General features: G+C 45.8%; 1 protein-coding gene and 1 long non-coding RNA gene across 10 annotated transcripts in view; both read left to right on the top strand.

The window, feature by feature from the left end:
* Positions 1 to 7,074, top strand: part of LOC129692454 (uncharacterized) — a 102,975-nt gene extending 95,901 nt beyond the window's left edge. Inside the window, exons 3-4 of one of the 3 annotated variants that reach the window (XR_008722705.1) lie at positions 2,953 to 3,095; positions 7,011 to 7,074. This is a non-coding gene — a long non-coding RNA (uncharacterized LOC129692454). Of the gene's footprint in view, positions 1 to 2,952; positions 3,096 to 6,303; positions 6,772 to 6,894; positions 6,952 to 7,010 lie in introns of those variants that run through there. The other 2 variants (XR_008722704.1, XR_008722703.1) reach the window with 2 other exon arrangements.
* Positions 7,075 to 7,508: 434 nt separating this feature from the next.
* The window catches only part of Ccdc85a (coiled-coil domain containing 85A), a 211,538-nt gene continuing 198,662 nt past the window's right edge, over positions 7,509 to 20,384 (top strand). For 5 of the 7 annotated variants that reach the window (XM_055628830.1, XM_055628826.1, XM_055628828.1 and 2 more), the window contains exons 1-2: positions 7,602 to 7,937; positions 14,117 to 15,071. In XM_055628830.1, coding sequence (XP_055484805.1) covers positions 7,677 to 7,937; positions 14,117 to 15,071 — 1,216 coding nt within the window. In that variant the 5' untranslated portion in view covers positions 7,602 to 7,676. Of the gene's footprint in view, positions 7,938 to 14,116; positions 15,072 to 20,384 lie in introns of all 7 variants that reach the window. The other 2 variants (XM_055628832.1, XM_055628831.1) reach the window with 2 other exon arrangements.

Genomic DNA, 20,384 nt, shown 5'->3' on the forward strand with positions numbered 1-20,384 from the left:
GTGCTTGCATGTCACCTAGAGATATCTCGTCAGTAATCCCCAGATGCAGGTGGAGAACTGGCCTTCGTGGCTCAGGAGGCCTAGCAAACACACAGAGTGAAGTGCCTGTTTTATGGTCCTCTGGTACCTTTCTACTCTCCCACTGGTGAGCTCTCTGGGCCCCTGGGGCCCCTACTCCCTATTGCTGTCATTTACAACATTGCTCCTCAGCTATTGCCAAGAGTGTTTAAGAGGGATTTTGCTCGCTCATTTGCCATATTTAGTGAGCCTAGTGTCTCACAGACTTAGAGTTGTTTACATCCCCAAAAGTGAATTGTTTATTGGTCCCAAAGAAACTATACTAAATTTTCCAGAACATGAATTCCTTAGCTGCTATAAACATTCCTTCAAAGGCTCTAATGGTCTATCTCACCTTTCTATTTAAGAATGATAACCCACAGTATTTAGAATTAATTAGGTATTAACCCTAGAATCTTGCTTTTGCCTATAATTATCTACCTGGCATCCCAAAGACTCACAAAAGAGTCTGTAAAAAAGGTAGCTATCATGACTCTTGCTGTCCATGGAACAACAACAACAAATCAGAAGAGGGAGCAGGCCAGGGTCCACACAGTTGTATTGACTCGTGTTCCAGACCGAGGACCAGAGCTAGATTTTTGCCACCCTTGTTAGATAGCTAAAAATCGTAACTTGAGCTCCTGGGCATCTGATGCTCATCTCGTACCCTCTTTTGAACTCTGTGTGCATCTGCACATACTTTCATGTACTCCTCTACACATAACTAGAAATAGGGGCTGAAGAGACGGCTCAGCATTTAAGGACATTTGTTGCTCTTGCAGAGAAAACCATGGCTTTGTTTCCAGCAGCCACATGGAGGCTCATAACCATTGCAACTCTGGTTTCAAGAAATCTGAGGCTCATTTCTAGTCTCTATAGGTACTAGGTACACCTGATGTAAACATACATCCAGGCAGGTAAACACTTGTAACCATAAAATAAAAACAAATACATATTAAAGGAGAAAGAAAATAAACGGCCTTATAACGCATGTTTGCCCAGCTCATCTCTCACCAATGCAGGCAAGTTTCTGGAGGGCACCTGTGTTATAAAATATGTCAGTGTTAGGGGCTGCCTATGTTCATCAGTAAATGTTAAATATCCTCAATCCATCCGTTCCCTAAAAGAGCTACTGAGTCCTCTGAACAGTCAGACATAGCATCAACAGCAATGTCCCCCAGGAAACTCACAGTTTAAAGTGAAAATAGGTTAGTGGTAAGAGCTGGTCTTGTACTCCTGCCTCTCCTCCTCCTGCCCTTTCCTCTTCAGCATCTCCCACAGGCAGCTATCCTTAATCTCAGTACCCAGAGGCAGAGACAGGTGGATATGTGTGAGTTCATGACCAGCATGGTTTACATGGTAATTTCTGGCCACACAGGGAGACCCTGCTCCCCACCCCCAAAAAAGAGGCTAGCAGTAAATAACCACAGATGTGTGTTATGAAGGAGACAATGTGGTGGATTTAAGACGAAGAGGTCCGTTTTCAGAGGTGCTGGCCAGGAACTCAGCAGCATGGTAGTGCTGAAGCAGGGAGCCTCATGTGTGAACATCTTTGAGGGGCACAGCACTAGGTTTAGAAACTTCTGCCAATGCTTCTAGAGAGACCAGAGACAAGCCACTACTCCCCTCTTAGTGCATTTTTCTGCAAGTGGGACTTTTTTACTAGGTAACAAAAGACTAAACATTCATTTTTTGCTATTCTCAAAACCTGTTCTCTTTTTTTTTTAACTTTTATTAATTACACTTTATTCATTGTGTATCCCCCCATAAGCCCCTCCCTCCTCCCCTCCCAGTCCCACCCTCCCCCCTTTCTACATGCATGCCCCTCCCCAAGTCCACTGATAGGGGAGGTCCTCCTCTCCTCTCCTTTCTGATCTTAGTCTATCAGTTCTCATCAGAAGTGGCTGCATTGTCAGGGTTCTAGGTTATCTCCACGGATAGTCCTTGGTTGGAGTATGAGTCTCTGGGAAGTTCCCTGTGTTCAAATTATCCTGTTCTGTTGCTCTCCTTGTGGAGTTCCTGTCCTCTCCAGCTATTACTATTTCCCACTTCTTACATAAAATTCCATTCACTCTGCCCGTCAGTTGGCCATCAGGCTCAGCATCTGCTTTGACAGTCTGCACAGCAGAGGCTTTCAGAGGCCCTCTGTTGCAGGTTCCGAGGTTGTTTCCTGTTTTCTTCTTCTAGCTTTCAGAGGTCCTCTGTAGCAGGTTCCTAGGTTGTTTCCTGTTTTCTTTTTCTTCTGATGTCCATCCTCTTTGCCTTTCAGGATGGGGATTGAACATTTTAGTTAGGGTCCTCTCTTTTTCTTAGTTTGTTTAGATGTACAGATTTTAGTGGGTTTATTCTATGCTGTATGTCTATATGAGTGAGTATATACCGTGTGTGTCTTTTTGCTTCTGGGACAACTCACTCAGGATGATCCTTTCCAGGTCCTACCATTTACCTGCAAATTTCATGATTTCCTTATTTTTCATTGCTGAGTAGTACTCCATTGTATAGATGTACCACAGTTTCTGCATCCATTCTTCAGTTGAGGGGCATTTGGGCTGTTTCCAGCTTCTGGCTATTACAAATAAAGCTGCTACAAACATGGTTGAGCAAATGTCCTTTTTGTGTACTTGAGCCTTTTTTGGGTATATGCCTAGGAGTGGTATGGCTAGATCTTGAGGAAGTGCTATTCCTAGTTGTCTGAGAAAGCGCCAGATTGATTTCCAGAGTGGTTGTACAAGTTTACATTCCCACCAGCAGTGGAGAAGGTTCCCCTTTCTCATTTTTTATTTGCTCTTTAACCAGTGCCCAAACTTTTTAGTTTTTATTTGCTTTTTAAATTTTCACTTATTTTATTTGCTCTTTTGCTAATGCCCAAACTCACTCTCATTGTACCCACCACAGAGGACCACAGGCTGCCTACTTGGAGACTCTCAAAGCTCTCCTCCCTCCTCTAGTGAATGTGGCATCAGGAGCCACTCTGTTATAAGATGCAAGAGTTTGGCCTAACCCTCCAACTCCTTCTCTGCAAGATGAACTAGTACCAAGTAAGTGATTGCTAGGATTATGAGAAAACACTTGTCCAGTATGGCTATGGAACCCTGGGGGGAGGGGCCTGTTATTTCTACACAAACATCTTGTTTGATACTGCAGCTCACATAGCCTGGTCTTTTGGAGAAATAATTGACTTCCTTTCTAACCTGCCTGGACCTGTGGGAATCCCTCTGTGCATTTGACATCTGTACACGAAACAAAAAAACAAAACAAAACAAAACAAAACAGACCCTACTGCAAACATGTGACTAGGTGCGGTGTTTTCACTTGTAAGGCTCCCCACCTTCTCCATTTCAGAGGCATGAAGAGAAGGGCTGAAGTCTTCCATATGCTATGGCTTAGGGTTGTATGAACTCAAGCCGTACTGGGCCAGTTCTGTAGAAACTGTGCCTTGCAGATCAGGCCTGATAGGTACGACTTGCATTTAGCATTCTCTTTTCTGTTTCTGAGGTTATGGATTCTCAGAATCCAGGTGACGGGGCCAGCAGGCTGTAGTGTTGTGTTAGATCTGTTGTTTTCCCATATGGAGATCACTCCAGGAAGCTGCACATCAGAGCTCAGACTCCCCAGGGACTGAGCTTCAGACACATTTGAACAGCTTCTACTGAGCTTCTACAACAAATGCTTTACTTGCCAGATGTGGTAGAGGATTCACTGATGAACAAGACCCCTGCCCTCTAAAAGGATCAGTAGGTATTCACTAACTACAAAGCCAGGAACACAGTAGCAACTACAGAAGGCACAGCTTCAAGTGGTGATCTATTTGTTTCCTGTTGGAGCTACAAACTTACTGCCTTAAAACAACAAAACATAGTCTTTCATAGAAAGCCGAAAGTCTGAAATGAATCTTACAGAGTTTAAATCAGCTTATCAGAAGGCTGTGTTCCTCTGAAAGTGCTAGGCAGCATCTGTTTCTGTTGTCTTCCTGCTTCCAGTGGCTGCTACACAGCCTGGAGGACAGTGAGGCTCTGGTCCTGCTTTGGTGATCCCACTACCTCCTCTTTGTCCTCTGTGAAACTGTCTCTGACTCTCTCTTCTCAGACTGGTTGAGACTAAGGATAGGGAGGTGTGTTCCCTTTTCTATCATTGTTATTAGTGTTTAAAAACGATGTCACACATATACAATAGATAAAATATGAAAGAGTTTATTGGATGGAGAAGGAGAGAGAGAGGGGAGTGGGGGAAGGTAGGAGGTGCCCAACAGAGAAAGGGCAGAGAACAGAGAGAGCAAGAAAAAGAAGGCAAGGGTCCTTTTACCCGGGTCTCCTGTAGGCAGCGGCCAAAGATGACATCACAGGTGCCTAAGCAACTTGGGAGTGGGCTAATGCATCGACTTGTGAACAATTGTGACCATACCTAGCAAGAAGAAATGTATGAGAGAATGGATGTATTTTGGCTCATGGTTTAAACAATTAAAGTCCATGGACACTGAAGGCATAATTCTGGACTCAGAAATTAGGTATCAAAGGTGAGCCGCAATGCATTTGTGCTGAGTTTTGATGCTACCTGGGAAACTGGCTCTTGGTAAAACAAGACTGAATGTTTCCACGGCTGCCTGTGTTGCTGGGTTCCACACATGTGAAGTGAGGTCCACTCTACCTCATCATGCAGATTGATTTTGCTCGGCGCCATAAGCAAGCAAGCAAACAAAACCCTGTCAACCAAATGCATTCTGCAGAAATTTGAGACCAAGTCATTATAGCCACATTTTATCCCAATTTTAAACAATTTTGAAAACACAGTTCCAACAGTGTACAACTTCTCCAACTTCCCCAATGACACAATACTAAACAGTAATTAATATTTTCAAAGTTCATAGGGTTTGTGCATATGTTGTGGGTTGTGAGACAATCCAAACCAAGAGAATAAAGAACATGGACAAAGAAAGGTCCCTGGTAATTTGTTCCCTTCAATCTCTTTCTTTTCTCCTGTTTTTATTTAGTGCTTACTCCAAGTTAGAGAGTGAATCTTGTCTTCAAGAAGCTAAGGGGTTTGCAGAGGGAAAATTCGATTTCTTTGTTGGCCTGTTCTGGGTGACTTACACTCATTAGGCAGTTCTTTCCTGTGGTTCTGGAGTCTAGGAAGTCTGAGACTGTAGTACAGGTGGAATCTGCAGAACTTGTACCTTGCAAAGGGGACTACAAAGGAGAAATGCAAGGCAAAGGAGATGGAAAGGACAAAAAATAAGTCTGTTGAGTCCTGAGGAATAAGCTGAGCAGTGCACTGGATTCTTGTTGTCTAGGAATAAATACCATGGTGGTTCCAAGGTTCAGACAAGAAGCTGCCCCAGGTCACTGTGATCAGTAAGCTTGACTCGCAGAGTCCCTGATGAAGCACTTAAATGCATGTCATCGCCATGGTGGCCTGACCACCAGTGACTCAAGCTTCATTTAAGAACACGTAACAAGATTCATAATTTTCCATCTTGTACTTTCTCTTCTCATCCCCAAACTGTCTCGAAAACTTTCTGTGCATTTGAGAGACAGGGAAATGTCAAGAAGATTGCACCATGCAGAGTCAAGACCATCACATCAGGGGAGAGACTTCCTAAGTCAGCTAAAGTAAAAGGTGGGACGGTTGTGCACTGAAGTGAGCAATGGAAAGCTCTGAAGGTCTAGCTGGGGCTTGCTCTCTGAGGGTTTTGAAAGAGGACTCTTACAGGCAGGCTTCTTCCCTCAGTTGAGATGGGAAAGGAGCCACTTTCTCAGATGATTACAGTGCCTCCATCTCCGGAGAAAGACATGTTTGGGTTGGCAAATCTGACCAAGGTTGGTGGGGAGGAGGGATAGACCCCAGTGTGTTAGAGGAATGGAGAAAGTACATGCAATGAGAAAAGAGCTCGAGGGCCCAGACATAGAAGGAAGCCTGCAGAGAGTTCAGTTACGGTGTGGAGGATGTCTTGGCCAGGGGGCAGCAGTACTACCTTCCTTTGCTCTCTAGAAAGCAAATGTCTCAGTTCCCAACCCGTCGTCTTTCTCGAGGTGGTAGCTTTAAAGGGGATCCATGCTGTCTCACTGGTGGGTCATGGTGACGGAAGCTCAGGGATGAAGTACACGATTCTGTAATTTTATGGTCCTGTCAGCTTCCCTGAATGATACTGTCAGGGCCTTGTGCATCTAACCCTTTAGAACAATAAAGAGGATTTCACTGTATTTAACCAGAGGCTAGCCCAAACAGAGAACTCAGAGTGTCTCTTTCCAGATAGGACCATCAAAAGCCAGGCCAGCCTGCAGCACGGAGAACTGGAAAGCTCAGCTGGTATCGATTGGTATTTCAGCTTGTCTATGGGAGACCTTTGCTTTGCCAAGGGCACTGGGTGTGCAGATCTGTAAATCTGGGCCCCAGGAGAAGCAGACATTATTTTATTTCCTAAAGGCCTTGATGTTTCTCAAACGAATGTTTAAAAGGTCCATACTTCCTCCTGAAGCTTCTTCACGAGGAGGTGAATTTTAGAGAAAACAAAGGCCTGGGGGTGGGGTGGATGTCCCCAAAAAGCTGGTTTCAGCAGCTCTTTTCCGTGCTTTGCTGAGCGTGAGGATTTTGTAACCTCCTTTTACAGGCTTTCTTCTCCAGTTCCCCAAGTGTATCAGGCTAGCTGTTTATAGGTCTTGCTCTCGCATTTTTTGCATGTCCAATTCGTCCAGGTATTGAACATCTCTCATTTTTGGTCAGCGGGCTGCCTCCTTGGCCTGGTAACTAGTAGGGGAGGGGAAAGCCTTCAGTCGCTTGGTGGCGCGCGCGAGCCTCACAGGGCCTTGGCGACTCCTGCTCAGCATCTGCTCCCAACTCCAGCCCCACCCGCACCCCTGTGCTCTGGGAACCGCGCCCCCAGCCATCCCGAGCTGCTCAGGAACCCCGCTCAGGAACCCGAGAGTCAGCTGAGCGGCATCTGCATCTGGCCCTTGCAGGAGGAGCTGCGGGATGCGGGCGTCCGGGGCGCCAGCCTCCTCTCCCTGCTGCTCCCCAATCCCCGCCCCACCCTCCACTGGGCTCTGAAAACGCAAGCCTTCCCATAACAGTTTAAGATCAGCGGCAGGACTGCAGCCAGTCGGCGGCGGCGCCGAGCTTTCGGCAGAGAGCAGCGGCTCGGGGCGCTCCAGCTTCCCGGGGAAGGCCGGGCGCTCAGCCTGGGCAGCTGGAAGAGCAGCGGAGCCTCGGGCTGAGCGAGAGGGAGAGCAGGGCGTCTGCCTGTGTGTGACTGACCGTGGGGGCCGACTGTCTGCTTCTGGGCGGAGGAGAGGGCAGGGGGTTGACACCCTCTGGGTGTCCCCGCCCGCTCCTGCTCGCCAGCGCCCTTCACCATGGACTTGCGCGGAGTTGGGATGGACCACTGCAGCCACCCGCATCTGGCTGTCGGGCCCCGGGACGCGGCAGGTAGGCGCGCGTGGATGGCGAGGTAGGATGGCCGCGCAGCGCGATCCCCGGCGTCCCCCCGCAGCGGTCCCCGGGCGGTGCTGCTGACTCTCGGAGCGCACAGGGGTGTGGGCGGAGGCCGCCCAGCCGCGCCGGCGCCCGCGCCTTCGCCAGTCGCTTCGCCTCTTCCACCCACTCGCACCTGCCGCTGGGCGGATACCATGTCGAAGGCGGCTGCAGGAGCGGCGGCGGCGGCGGAAAGTTGTCCCTCGGCTCCGGCCGGCGTGTCTGCAGCGGCCGGCGTGGAGGATCTGTCTAAAGTGACGGATGAAGAGCTGCTGCAATGGAGCAAGGAGGAGCTGATCCGCAGCCTGCGGCGCGCCGAGGCCGAGAAGGTGAGCGCGATGCTGGACCACAGCAACCTCATTCGCGAGGTCAACCGCCGCCTGCAGATGCATCTCGGCGAGATCCGGGGGCTCAAGGTGAGTGCTGGGCCTGGTAAGAAGCCTCGGGTGGGCAGGGCAGGGATCTGGGAGTCGCGAGTGGGGTGGGGGGAATCAAACTTTCCTCCCTCCGTCAACAGGTGAGTTTATCCTCTCTCCCAGTAGCTCCCCTTGTCCCATCTCCAGCCCTTCAAGTTTTCCAAACTTTGGAGGCTTTTGGCTTTCTTATGGGGACTTGGCACCTGGCTTTCTCTTTGATGCTTCTGAGACTAAGGGGACAGGAACCAAGGATACCAGAAATCAGAAAGGGGCACGGTGAGCACAGGGCGACTTTAATGTCTCAAGAAACCTATAACGTCGATGCTTCAGAAATTACAGTACCCCAAGGGAAAAGACTAGCAAGCTTGCCTGCCCGGGACATCTTCACCTTTCGGGGTCAGGTGTAGCTGCTCTGGCGCCACTAGCTTTCTGGTGAGCAGAGGGCAAAGAAAGGACACACTGCTGTGAATCCCCCACCCCCACCCCCGCCCAGGAGTCAGTGTGTGACTCGGTCCTGGGTGTAGGTGAGAGTGATTTCTGTCTTCAAGTCTTTTACTGGCTCCCGTGATTTTCTGCCCTTACTGAGGTGGGCATCACCTGGATCAGCTTTACTTCCCTGCGCTCCTCACTCTGGATTTCACATTAATTTTATTAAGCATGGGCTGGGGCAGGTGTAGAAGCTCTGGGTAAGTGTCCTTAGTGATGCTTTGCTTTTGAGCCAGGTCTTTCCCCAAACCAGGAACTTTTTCTCCTTGGAGAGCTCCAGTGAGCCAGCCAGGCTGCAGCGACCCGCTGGGGGAACCGCCCTGCTGCTGTGCAGTGCAAACTTCCTCTGCTCACAGCTAGCCTGGTGCCTCCTGGTATTCCTTCCTCTCATTGTTCTGCTTTTGTTTATAGGAAGCCAGACACAAACGAAATAAATGGGAACCCCAGGGACCAAATCCACCCCCCCCCGCACATTTTTCCCCCTTCTCTCCTGTCTCCCACTGGGACTGTCAGGGACTAGGCATCATTCCCTATTCTGGGGCATGCTTACCTATGTCTGAGAGCCCGGGTCGGTCCAGATGGTTTCCTCAGGTCCAAACCCGGTGTCACACATTGCCTAGAGTAGGTGCCAAAATCTTTCTGATTTCAATTTATTACTAATGGAGTATGTATTGAGCACCAAACTCCTTGGGGGAAATGAGTGGAAGGCTAGAGTGGAAGGAATATGGTCTTGGAAGTTTGGTGTTAAGTTTGAATTAAGTACTGTCATCTAATAAGGAGGTAAGCTTGTGTAATTAATTTCTTACATCCTCGTTTTATTGATTAATGAAATGTGAACGATATGATCTGCTTTCTAAAGGTGTTGTGAGAATAAGCTACAGCAGTGTTGAGGGAGGTTTGATGCTGGAGAATATGGTAGTTGCTGTCATCAGGAGAAAGCATGAAGGCAGACCCATGTGCCTCTAGGAGCTGGGCGTCTTGGCAAGGCTAGACAGTAGTCTGTTTGTGAGGCTCCAGGTTAATCTTTCATGGCTTGAAGCACTAAGTGGCTTGGGAGAGTTTTCAGTTAACTGTCTTAAGATTCCACTCAGATGGAGAACAATAGTACCAACTCAAGAAATTCGTGGAAGTTCTTTTAGGTTGTGTGCACTGTGTGAAAGTCTGGGGGTGGGGGAGGATTTAATGAGTGCCAAACTACCATCCCTCAAGTAGCCTCATTTGGAGAAATAGCTATTGGTGCAGTTAAGAGCAATTTTGCCCTAAATAGGCAACTCTGAGGTCTGGACTCATGATTCAATATTACAAGACTTTGTAGGCCACCTCCTTATCAAGTTTCCAAAAGTAATAGAAGCTGGTCATTGTGATGCTCTTGCCTGGCTTGGATTCCAGAGCCCTGACTAGGAACAGCAAGGGAATGAAGAACACACAGCCACACAGAGAAGTGAAGAAATAAAGACACGTACAGAAAAGCTGTGGCCAGGTGAGATGTGCTCACTCTGGTGGAGGAGTGGAGCCTCAGCCCCCTCCAAGCTCAGTGTGCTGATGATACACAGTTGAGCAGAGAGGCAGGGTTAGTGCCTGCAGGTGAACAAGGAGGTGGTTTATGAAAGTGAACAAGAAGGAAGGCTTAGCTAATCTCCATAGGAGCAGTCTCTGTAGGGGAGCAGTCGTCAGGCTGTGCACATCTGGTGAAGGGAGAAAGCTGGGTAGGGATTCATACACACGTGACCACCATTCATCCCTGGATGCCGGGAAGGCTCTATCATTCCCATGGGACTGTGGTATTACAGTCCTCGACGTGGCCATACCCGCATTACCCACATACATTCATTCAGGACATCAGTCCCTCCTCACAGGTCCCATTCTGTGGCAGAGTCTGCTCCCTTTTTGTGGGAGACCCCAGGCTTCTTCTCTACCATAGGTGTTTTCTGAGCTCTTTTTCTGAGGCCACTGTACTCTCTCCTGTTCATCAGTTTGGATGGGAGCTTCCTTGGATTCCACAGTGAGCCATGTACGTGTTTGACTGAATGAATGATATGTGTATTTTTAATTTTTGTCCTAATTGGAAGAAAGTGATTCCATTTTGGAAGGCTCTGAGGGCCTGGCATTCCTTGAAGACTGTAAATGATGGATAATTGGAACCACAACACCTTACTATGACACCTCTTTAAAAATCATATCTAGGGCTGGAGAGATGGCTCAGAGGTTAAGAGCACTGGCTGCTCTTCCATAGGTCCAGAGTTCAATTCCCAGCAACCACATGGTGGCTCAGAACTATCTATAATAAGGTTTGGTGCCCTCTTCTGGCGTGCAGGTGTTATATGTAGGCAGAACACTGTATACATAATAAATTAAAAAAGTCATATCTAATGATTTTGAAGTGGCTAGGTGGGAGTGCCAGTGTACTGCTCGATTAGCTTAGAGAGACTGTTGGCCCCTCATCCTCAATCTTCTGGTCTGTTCAGTGGAGATTTTAATACTACATGAGGCTTTATGAAGGCTAAACATTATCTAGGCACAGAGAAGCCAGTGAGTTGAGAACGCTTTCTCAAGGTCACACAGATGTGTAATGTCCAGAAAAGGCTTTGTGGATATTCTTTGTGTCTAGTGTGTGGACTCAGAAGTCATGGTGGGAGGAGGTGTTGGTTAGAGTGCTCATGCTGTAAGGATCTAAGAAGCATCTATACTGCTGGGCCTGGAGTCTTGGTGGGGACTGCCTTGGCAGAAGTGAGTGGATACAGCTTTGTTGCTTTATTATTTTAAACTTGCTCTTGTATTAGTTACTTTGATGTAGCAGTGTGATGAAACACCGTGACCAAGGTAGCTTGAAAAGAAAGAGTTTATTTGGGCTTATGATTCTCGGGGGTAAGAGTTCATCATGGCAGCAAGTGGCATGAGGGCAGAAGCCGGTGTCTGAAAGCTCACAGCCGCAACTGCTAGACAAAGCAGTTAATAGGGATAACAGAACGCGGCGAGACAGGCCTTTTGACTCTCACAGGCTTCCTTCAGCAGGACCGCACTCCTACACATCTCCAAGGCAGCAGCAGGAACTGGAGACTTGTTCAGGTGGCTGAGCCTATTGGGGTGGTGGTGGTGAAGCATCCTCAGTCAGACTCCTTAACCCAAAACATCTGCAGAAAAGATAAGGCCCACATGAAAAGAATTCTTCGTGTACCAGAGATACAGCTCTTCCTAGGTCGAAATCTCAAGTGGATTTAAAGCTTTTAAAAGATACTTTTGACATTTGGGGTAATATTTTTTTGGCCTGTGGAAATGTTAAAAGGACATCTAGTGCCTTTTAAAGAGAAACTCTACATCGTAATGTGCCAGATTTGAAGAAGCTACATCACAGGGTTACTAGTTCAAGCTGGTTGCTTCATCAGAGGGTGAAGAAAATAGATCAACATTGAAGACAAATAATTTTCCCAAGAACATTCATAATAGGAAGGAGGGGCTATGGGAAATGTGAATGGACCATATGCTCTGGAATGTTGGAAAATCATCCATTTCACTTTTTAAGGAAAGCCTGTGATAACAGCACTCCTGTGCAACATAGTTCTAGATAAGTCAAGAACAGCCATAGCGTAGACATATTCAAGTGTTTTCAGGTGGAAATTCATTCAAATGAAGACCAACACAACTTGAACTTCATCCCAAATACCTGGGCGGAGATAAATGTTGAATAAGTTTTGAAACTTTTCAAGATTGATTTTGTTTGGTATCATTTTCTCTCAATATGCAAAGCTTCTGATTTCTTCTAAAGCATCAATATCAAGGGTTAATATACGGTACACCCCAACAGAACAGGGGCTATCTGTAAACAGCACAAAATTCTTTCTCGGTAGCTCTAGCTCTAGCCTTTTTTGGAGCAATAGGCCTAGAGCTTTAAAGAACTGAGATAAACATATAAATATATATTGTGTCCACTGTGTGCAGCATAGCACGGTAAGAGTGTTGCATAGACAGAGACCTCAGACATTGACTTTCTTTAAATGATGTCTACTGAATGCTCAAGTATGTCAAAGGCTTTGAGTGCTGGGTAGCAGAGTCATCACATTACGGTGGTACTTTGGTTTTAGGAAACACTTCTCAGAGAAATCTCTCATAGTGTGTAACTTCATGCCAGTAAGAGGGAGATATTTTCTACGTAGAATACATAAACATAATCAGATAGAAAGGGGATTTATTAATTTCCCCTGGCAAAGGGAGGTACCTGAGGTGTTTCAGGGCAGGCTCAATATGCAGAAAGTGTTTTTGAAGACCAGTCTGGCAAGGAGTGCTTGTATGGAGGTTAGTGTAGGAAGATAGAAGACGGGAGACAAGGTAGAGGCAGAAAGTAGGAGGACTTGCTTTTGGATACCTGTTTACCAGAGTGAAAGCTGCAGGATGCTAGGTTTTAGGCTTTCTTGAATGTTCATGAACACATTCCTGATGTTTGCACTAGTACCTAGCACATAATCTATGGCTACTAGTTCTTTGCGAGTAAACAAATGAATCACCGTTCACACTGGAGAAGTAGATAGAGAGAGAACATTTGAAGCTGTGTGAGACTTGAGGGATGTTGCACTGTATCCTAAGGGCCATGGGAAGCTATTACAGTTTCATGGCAGGAGTGAAAATTTAACTTTTGGAGGTGCACATTCTAAGGGTTTGTTTGGCTCAGAAATAGAAGGTGAGGGAGAAGATGCAGGAATCACCCTGTGTGCTTATACAGAGCAACAGGCAGAGGCGGTGTTTGCTGAGAGGTGCAATTTGGTGAAGAGCATTGGAATAGCAGCAGCTTTGGTTTACAGTAATTGTGAGTTACCTGGGTGAGTTTCCAGTGGGTATGGCCAGTAAGGGTGGATAAAATGGACTGAAATGCCCCTAAGGGCATTTTTCCCTAGTGGGTGGTGGAATGGGGCTGATCATGCCCTGTTGAGTCTGAAAACTTCACATCAGCTCTTTCAAAGAAATGCTGCCTCGGGCTTCTCAGCAGTCACAAGGCACAAGCAATTTTCTTTTCTCCTTGTCTTCTCTCTCTTTTTTTCCACTGTCATGAAACTCACTGGGTTGCCTAAATTAGCCTTGAAGTCTAGGTAGGCTCCCGCCTCTGCCCCTCAGGTTGCTGGGATTACCTATGTGAGCCACCATGCCACCATCTTTGTCTCTGGAGTGCAGGGTAAGACATCTTGTCTCCAGACTCAATTCCTGTTCCTGGCTGCTCCCTAATTGTTGACTTAGTGAAGTGCCTTGAGGCCCAGATTCTTCTGTAAAAGACTCCTAATTACTATCTCTTAAACACTGGGGTGAAAGACTGAATAAAATAAAATAAAAATAATTTGTAGAGTAACCCACAGGGAAGGGAACCTGTACCTATAGTTTAACATTATGGCTGTCTTCAATCTTTCACCTCTCTGTGGTCTCTCACCCGACAAGGAGTGCTCCTAAACCTTCCTAATGCTGCGACCCTCATGTTGCAGTGATCCCGGGCCATAAAATTATGCTCGTTGCTACTTCATAACTGTAATCTTGCGACTGTTAGGGATTGCAATGAAAATATTTTTGGAGCTAGAGGTTTGCCAAAGGGGTGAGGACCCACAGGTTGAGAGCCGCTGTAAGGAATCTTCAGTTCCAGGCCCTTCCATAGCGAAGGTCTAGGCTCCATACTCCCTCTTCTGTCTGCCCCCCTTGAACACCATCTCTCTTTTCAGGATATTAACCAGAAACTCCAGGAAGACAATCAGGAACTGAGGGACCTGTGTTGTTTCCTGGATGATGACCGGCAGAAAGGCAAGAGGGTGTCCCGGGAGTGGCAGAGATTGGGTCGTTACACAGCTGGAGTGATGCACAAGGAAGTGGCCTTATACTTGCAGAAGCTGAAGGAGCTGGAGGCGAAGCAGGAAGAAGTGGTGAAGGAGAACATGGAGCTTAAGGAGCTCTGCGTGCTGCTGGATGAGGAGAAGGGAGCGGGCTGTGCCGGCAGCCGCTGCTCCATCGACAGCCAGGCCAGCCTGTGTCAGCTGGTGGCCTCAGCCGCTCCGTATGTGCGGGATGTGGGAGATGGCAGCAGCACCTCCAGCACCGGCAGCACCGACAGCCCTGACCACCACAAACACCACGCCAGTGGGGGCAGCCCGGAGCACCTGCAGAAGACCCGGAGCGAGGGCAGCCCAGAGCACACCAAACACAGGAGCACTAGCCCTGAACATCTCCACAAACCCCGGGCTTCCGGGACCCCAGATCACCCCAAAGCACTGAAAGGACCCAGCCCTGAGCACCACAAGCCCTTATGCAAGGGTAGCCCAGAGCAGCAAAGGCACCCCCATCCAGGGAGCAGCCCAGAGATGCTGCCCAAGCACGTGCTGAGCGGGAGTCCTGAACATTTCCAGAAGCACAGGCCAGGGGGCAGCCCGGAACATGCCCGGCACAGCGGAGGGAGCCCCGAGCATCTTCAGAAACACGCCCTTGGTGGGAGCCTGGAGCACCTCCCCAGACCCAGGGGCACAAGCCCAGAACATCTCAAACAGCATTACGGGGGCAGCCCCGATCACAAACCTGTAGGTGGCAGTGGAGGCGGCGGCGGGGGCAGCAGGGAAGGCACCCTCCGGCGGCCGGCTCAAGAAGACTCATCACCCCATCACCGGAACGTCTACAGTGGCATGAACGGTGGGTCAGTACGCGCTGGGGAACTACTTTGGCTTGGCAGCTCAGCAGACCGTTACAAATGCTGAGGTGGTCTCCAGCAGTAGTAAAGAGAGGGAACGTTGGCTGAGGGGCGGGTAGGCAGGAGATGCAGCATTTGCCTGAAGTAACGATAAAGGCGTTTCTTCTCCCCATCCCCCTCTTTATTTCGTCTTGTACAACTGTCAGGCAGAAGGAGTTTGGGTGTGAAGGGTTACAGAGGAAAACTAAACTGTACGCTCCGGGCTGCTGAGTTGCCAGGGGGAAATCTGTTCTCCATGGGATAAAAATAGATTCTTTGACTCTGTCCTTGAATTGTTTCCTAGCTATATGCTGTTTCCAACCAGTGATTACTTGTGGCATGGTTTGCAGTTGAATCCACTGTAGAGCTTATGTACAGGAAAAAAGGAATATTTAAAAACAACCAGGTCCTAAACAGACTCCATGGGGTTTGCTTAAGTGTTCATGCATGTGCCTTTATCTTGAAAAAAAAACAAAACAAAACTTTTTTTTTTCCTGTTGGGTTGACCTTGTGGTGTCATCAATCTGTGACCTTTATTTGTATTAAAATGCAGCAAATGGTTCCATTACTACTCAGAACCTATCACTCTGCTCACCAAAGTCTCAGCCATACTGAGAGGATGTTCTCCCGCAGGAGACATCTTTCTGGGTCATTTAAATGTGCCTGTTTAAAACGTGCCCTATCTGGAGGCTGGAAAGCAGAACATCAGCTGTCTTTGCTGAGGCAACATTAAACCAGAGCTCTTAAACCATCTGGAAGAGGCTTAATTTTCTGCATCTTGGTTCTGAAATCGCTTTGAACTTGAAAAAGAAATAATTTCTTAAAGAAAATAAAAAGCGACCCCCCCCCATAGTTCTCTTGTGTTATTTATGGTTGGGTTGGAGTGGACATGATTGGTTTTTATCAACTGTGTGATTTCCATTCAAGATATCTGGGGTTTACATTCCATTTGAAACCTGCTCCAGAGTCTGCAGGGGAGGGGGGCGGGGGATCTGCTCCAGAGTCCACAGATGCCAGCTGCAAGCAGGGGCGGAGGGGCTGCCAGTTCCGAGCAGGGACACAGAAGGGCAAATCTTCACTGTTGTGCCTGGAGAAACCTGCTGGATTCCACTTCATCCTAATCCTCCTCCCTAGTGCTGAAATGGACTCTGGAAGCTTGCTGTTCTCCAGAGTGAAAAGTGGGGAAAATTCAAAGTGCTGGTTTCTTCTTTGCTCACACTGAGAGGTGGCTGGAAGAAACCAGTCCCCTGTTGTAGTGCCCGGATGGCCGTGGGCAGCTTCGGCCCTGTAGTTCTGTACAAGAGCCAAAGTCATTTAGAAAGAATTTGGTTGCTTCTCTCATGAGTTGGGTGACTGGTTATGATGCTTGTCTTCAAGGGCCACAATGGGTTAATGAAAAGATAAAATTAATGACTTTTCCATTTGTGATTACTTTTTAATGAGTTTGAGAAGTAACTCTGTGTACTATTTTAAGGAATCTTTTCTTTAAAAAAAAAGACTGAGGGACAAGTGATTCACTTACAAAATGGTTCTTTAAATAAAGGTCTACAGTTTATGCTTATCTTATTGTGTTTAAGGCATTACTATTCTTTTCATTTACAAATCATTATTACATATATTTATTAGGTAAAATGTGGTGTACTGATACTGTATATATAACGTGGCATGTTTAAATAAATCTAATTAGCATATCCATCAACTTACCAGCCATGTTTATGGAGGGATATTTGAAGTTTGCCTTTTTAGTTATTTAGAGATACGTAATATCTTGTCAATGCCTATAATCATCCTGCTGTGCCTACTCCTTCTATCAGCCTGTCTGTCTGTCTGCTGTCTGAAAATTTTAGCTCAGGAGTAGAGTGTTTGTGTACTAAGTGCAAAGCTCTGAGCTTCGTCCTCAGCTATGAAAAAAAAAAAATCAGTTGATCAAATAATGTTTGAAAATTGAGTGTGATGGCTCCAGCTGTGTTATTTTTGTTTAACACTGTTTTGGATATTCAAGGTCATTTATATATTCATTTTATTTTAAGAATTTTAAAACCGTTTCTTTGAAAAATAAGATTGGGGTTTTGGTAAAGATTACATTGATTCTTTTTATAACTTATAGTTTTATAAGTATAATTCTCCCAATCCATGATTATAGCATATCCTTTAGCTTATCTCTATTTTCCCTTTTTTCTAATTTCTTCATTTTTACAGTTTCAGTATACAGGTTCATTACCTCCTTGATTGTATGTGTGTGGTATATATTTGTGCTGCATGCACATATGTGTTCGTCTGGAGTTTAGAAGAAGGACATCAGCAGTCATGTTTTGTCTCTCCTCTTATTCCCTAAGACTAGAACTCTCGTAGAACTTGGAGTTAAGCTGGTGACCATCCATCTCTGCACCCAGCCCTGCTCCCCACTGCTGGGCCCTCAGGCACGTGCTGTACCTGGATTTTCATGTGGTCGCTGGGGATTAGAACTTAGTCCTTAGGCCTGCACGAGTGCAGTCACCTACTAACGCGTCTTACCAGACCCTCCATTAAATTGATATGGAAACTTTTGCTGTTTGCTGTTGTTTTCACTAGTATAAATGGGATTCCCCTTTTAATTTCTCTGTGGAAGAGCAGCTAGTAGATAATAGAATTGCTACTGGGGTTTATGTCTTTTGACTTCACCTAATTTGATTACCAGGTCTAACAAGTTTTTATAGATACTTTGAAAATTTCTATATAAAACCGTGTTATCAGCAAATGCGGGCAGTTTCACTTCTTCCTTTCTTATCAGGATGTCTTTTTAATTTTTATTTTTTTATATTAATTACAGTTTATTTACCTTGTATCCCAGCTGTAGCCCCCTCCCTCATTCCACAGATAGGGGCGGTCTTCCTCCCTTCCATATCAGGGTGTCTTTGATTTCTGCCTTGGCAAGGGCTTTTTCAGTCTTGGGATAAATAGAGTGATAGGGTAGTTATCTTAGAGGAAAACTTAGACTTCTACTGTTGAAGGTGGCTTTGGCTTTTACTGAACTGAGGCTATTGACTTCCTTTTTAATGAGAAGATGTTAAAGATATTACACATTACCTGAATTCAGGTAAACTTAGTGGGCCAACCAAATGATTTTTAAAATTTAGCAGTATAATAATTTAACTAGATTTAATAGTGTAGTTTAATGGTTATATTATTGAAAAATTTCATATGTAGTTCAATTCTTGTGTCTAAGTGTTTTCCTTCTTAAGTAATGGCTCTTTTGCTAAGAGTTGATATCCTTACCAGAGTGTAATTTTAGCACATTTGCATTGCATTTTTATTTCAGTAATTAATTGGAAAATGAAGTGGCACAATGAGATATTTACGGATCATCAACCTGTAAACTTGGGCATTGGTGGCTTGTATTTATTCTGCCATTACAAATTAATTTTTGATATGGATGGTAAAACATACTTTTCCCTACTTTTAAATCCACACACAATTTGTTGTAATCATTGGTGTATGAACAGATAAGAACCAGCCAGGAAGTTAATCCTGAATTGCAGGTTGGCTGAGTCATTTCCAGAGACACTCTGTTTGGGGTTGATGAGAAATATGAGTGCTGTGGGTTAAACTCTTATATATTTTTGCATGAACAAAAAGCTTGTGAAAGCTATGGAGATGATTTGACCTGTGGCAGGCTGAAACAGGTAAACTGTGTGCTGGCAGGGCATTGTCTTCCCAGAAGATGTGCATTCCCATAACCACACCATGAACTCTAAGGGACTCTCCAAAGACACGGCCATCCTAGCCATGTCCTCAGACATCTTAAAGTCTTCTGATGCTTTCAGTTACCTATTCAGGGATCCTTGAACTTTACCTACTAGTTTCCTTTGGTTGTCTCCATCTAAAATTCAAAAGTAAATTTTAGATACATTCTCACTCTTGAGACCTTAGCTCTTATAATCATTTCTTATAGCTATTTGACAAACAACAAAATCAGTACACATAGGCACATAGCTTCCAAACTATCTGAAATCTCCATGCGTGGACATACTTCCTTGTAAGTTTTTTTTTCCTAGCTTATAAAGAGCCAAGAATTCTAGTTTCAAAAATGAAGTAATTCAACATTTAACACATTTCAACATTAAAGAATTTGCCCATTTATCAAAGATGCTTATTGTACTCCAGATTTGTAATTACAGAAACCATGAATTCTTAGCTATAAATGTATACAAGCTGGACCTCAAGCATCAAAATGGTGGACTTTATTTGCCCGAATCTGTTGAAATCTGACATAGAGTTGAAGTTTCCTAGGAGGTCCAGGTATCTCCTCTCTCACGTCTTGCTTGCAGATACTAGCTGGAGGATTGTTCCCTTTTAACAGAATTTTAGCCCAGGTCATGAAATCTCTTATATGACTCAGGCTCTTCTAGCAACTAGCCTTTTTGGGTGTTGATCCTTAGACCAACAGCAGAGGCAACTTACCAACTGAGCATTATCAGTGTGTCAATGGTTTTAGTAAACAAACAATTAATAAAAGCTTCTAATTCCAGAGGCACACACTGTTGGTTATCCAAAAACAACCACAAGTCCAGGCACAAACCCTCACATCAAAGCTGGGTGCAGCAACTGAGAAGGAAGGAAAGTGTCTTAAGAGCAGGCAAAAGAGTTAGAGACATCTCCTCTCCCACTGTCAGGAGACTCCCTAAAAGTCAAGCCAGCAACTTTAACATTTATGCAGAGGTCTTAGCACAGATCTGTACAGGCTCCACAATTGCCGCGTCATCATCCGTGGGCCCTATTCTGCTTACTTGATTCCATCGTGGGCCATGCTTTCTCAGGATCTTCAACCCTTCTGGCTCCCACAATTCCTCCTCCCCATATTTTGTAGGGTTTTCTGAGCTCTGAGGGGAGGAACCTGAAAGAGACCTCTAACCTGGGCTGTCTCTTTGCTTAATGTTTGGCTGTGGATCTCTGCATCTGTTCCCATCAGCTGCTGGAGGCAGCCTCTTTGATGATGATTGGTCTAGGGCTGCTCTAGGCACTGATCTATGAGTATAGCAGATCATCATTAGGACTTTCTTTTTTCTTTCTTTCTTTCTTTCTTTCTTTCTTTCTTTCTTTCTTTCTTTCTTTCTTTCTTTCTTTCTTTCTCTTTCTTTCTTTTCCTTCTTTCTTTCTTTCTTTCTTTCTTTCTTTCTTTCTTTCTTTCTTTCTTTCTTTCTTTCTTTCCCTTCTTTCCTTCCTTCCTTCCTCCCTCCCTCCCTCCCTCCCTTCTTTCTTTCTTTCTTTCTTTCTTTCTTTCTTTCTTTCTTTCTTTC

This window comes from Psammomys obesus, unplaced genomic scaffold (genome assembly GCF_907164565.1).
Source record: "Psammomys obesus unplaced genomic scaffold, mPsaObe1.curated_primary_1811, whole genome shotgun sequence".
Lineage (NCBI taxonomy): Eukaryota > Metazoa > Chordata > Mammalia > Rodentia > Muridae > Psammomys > Psammomys obesus.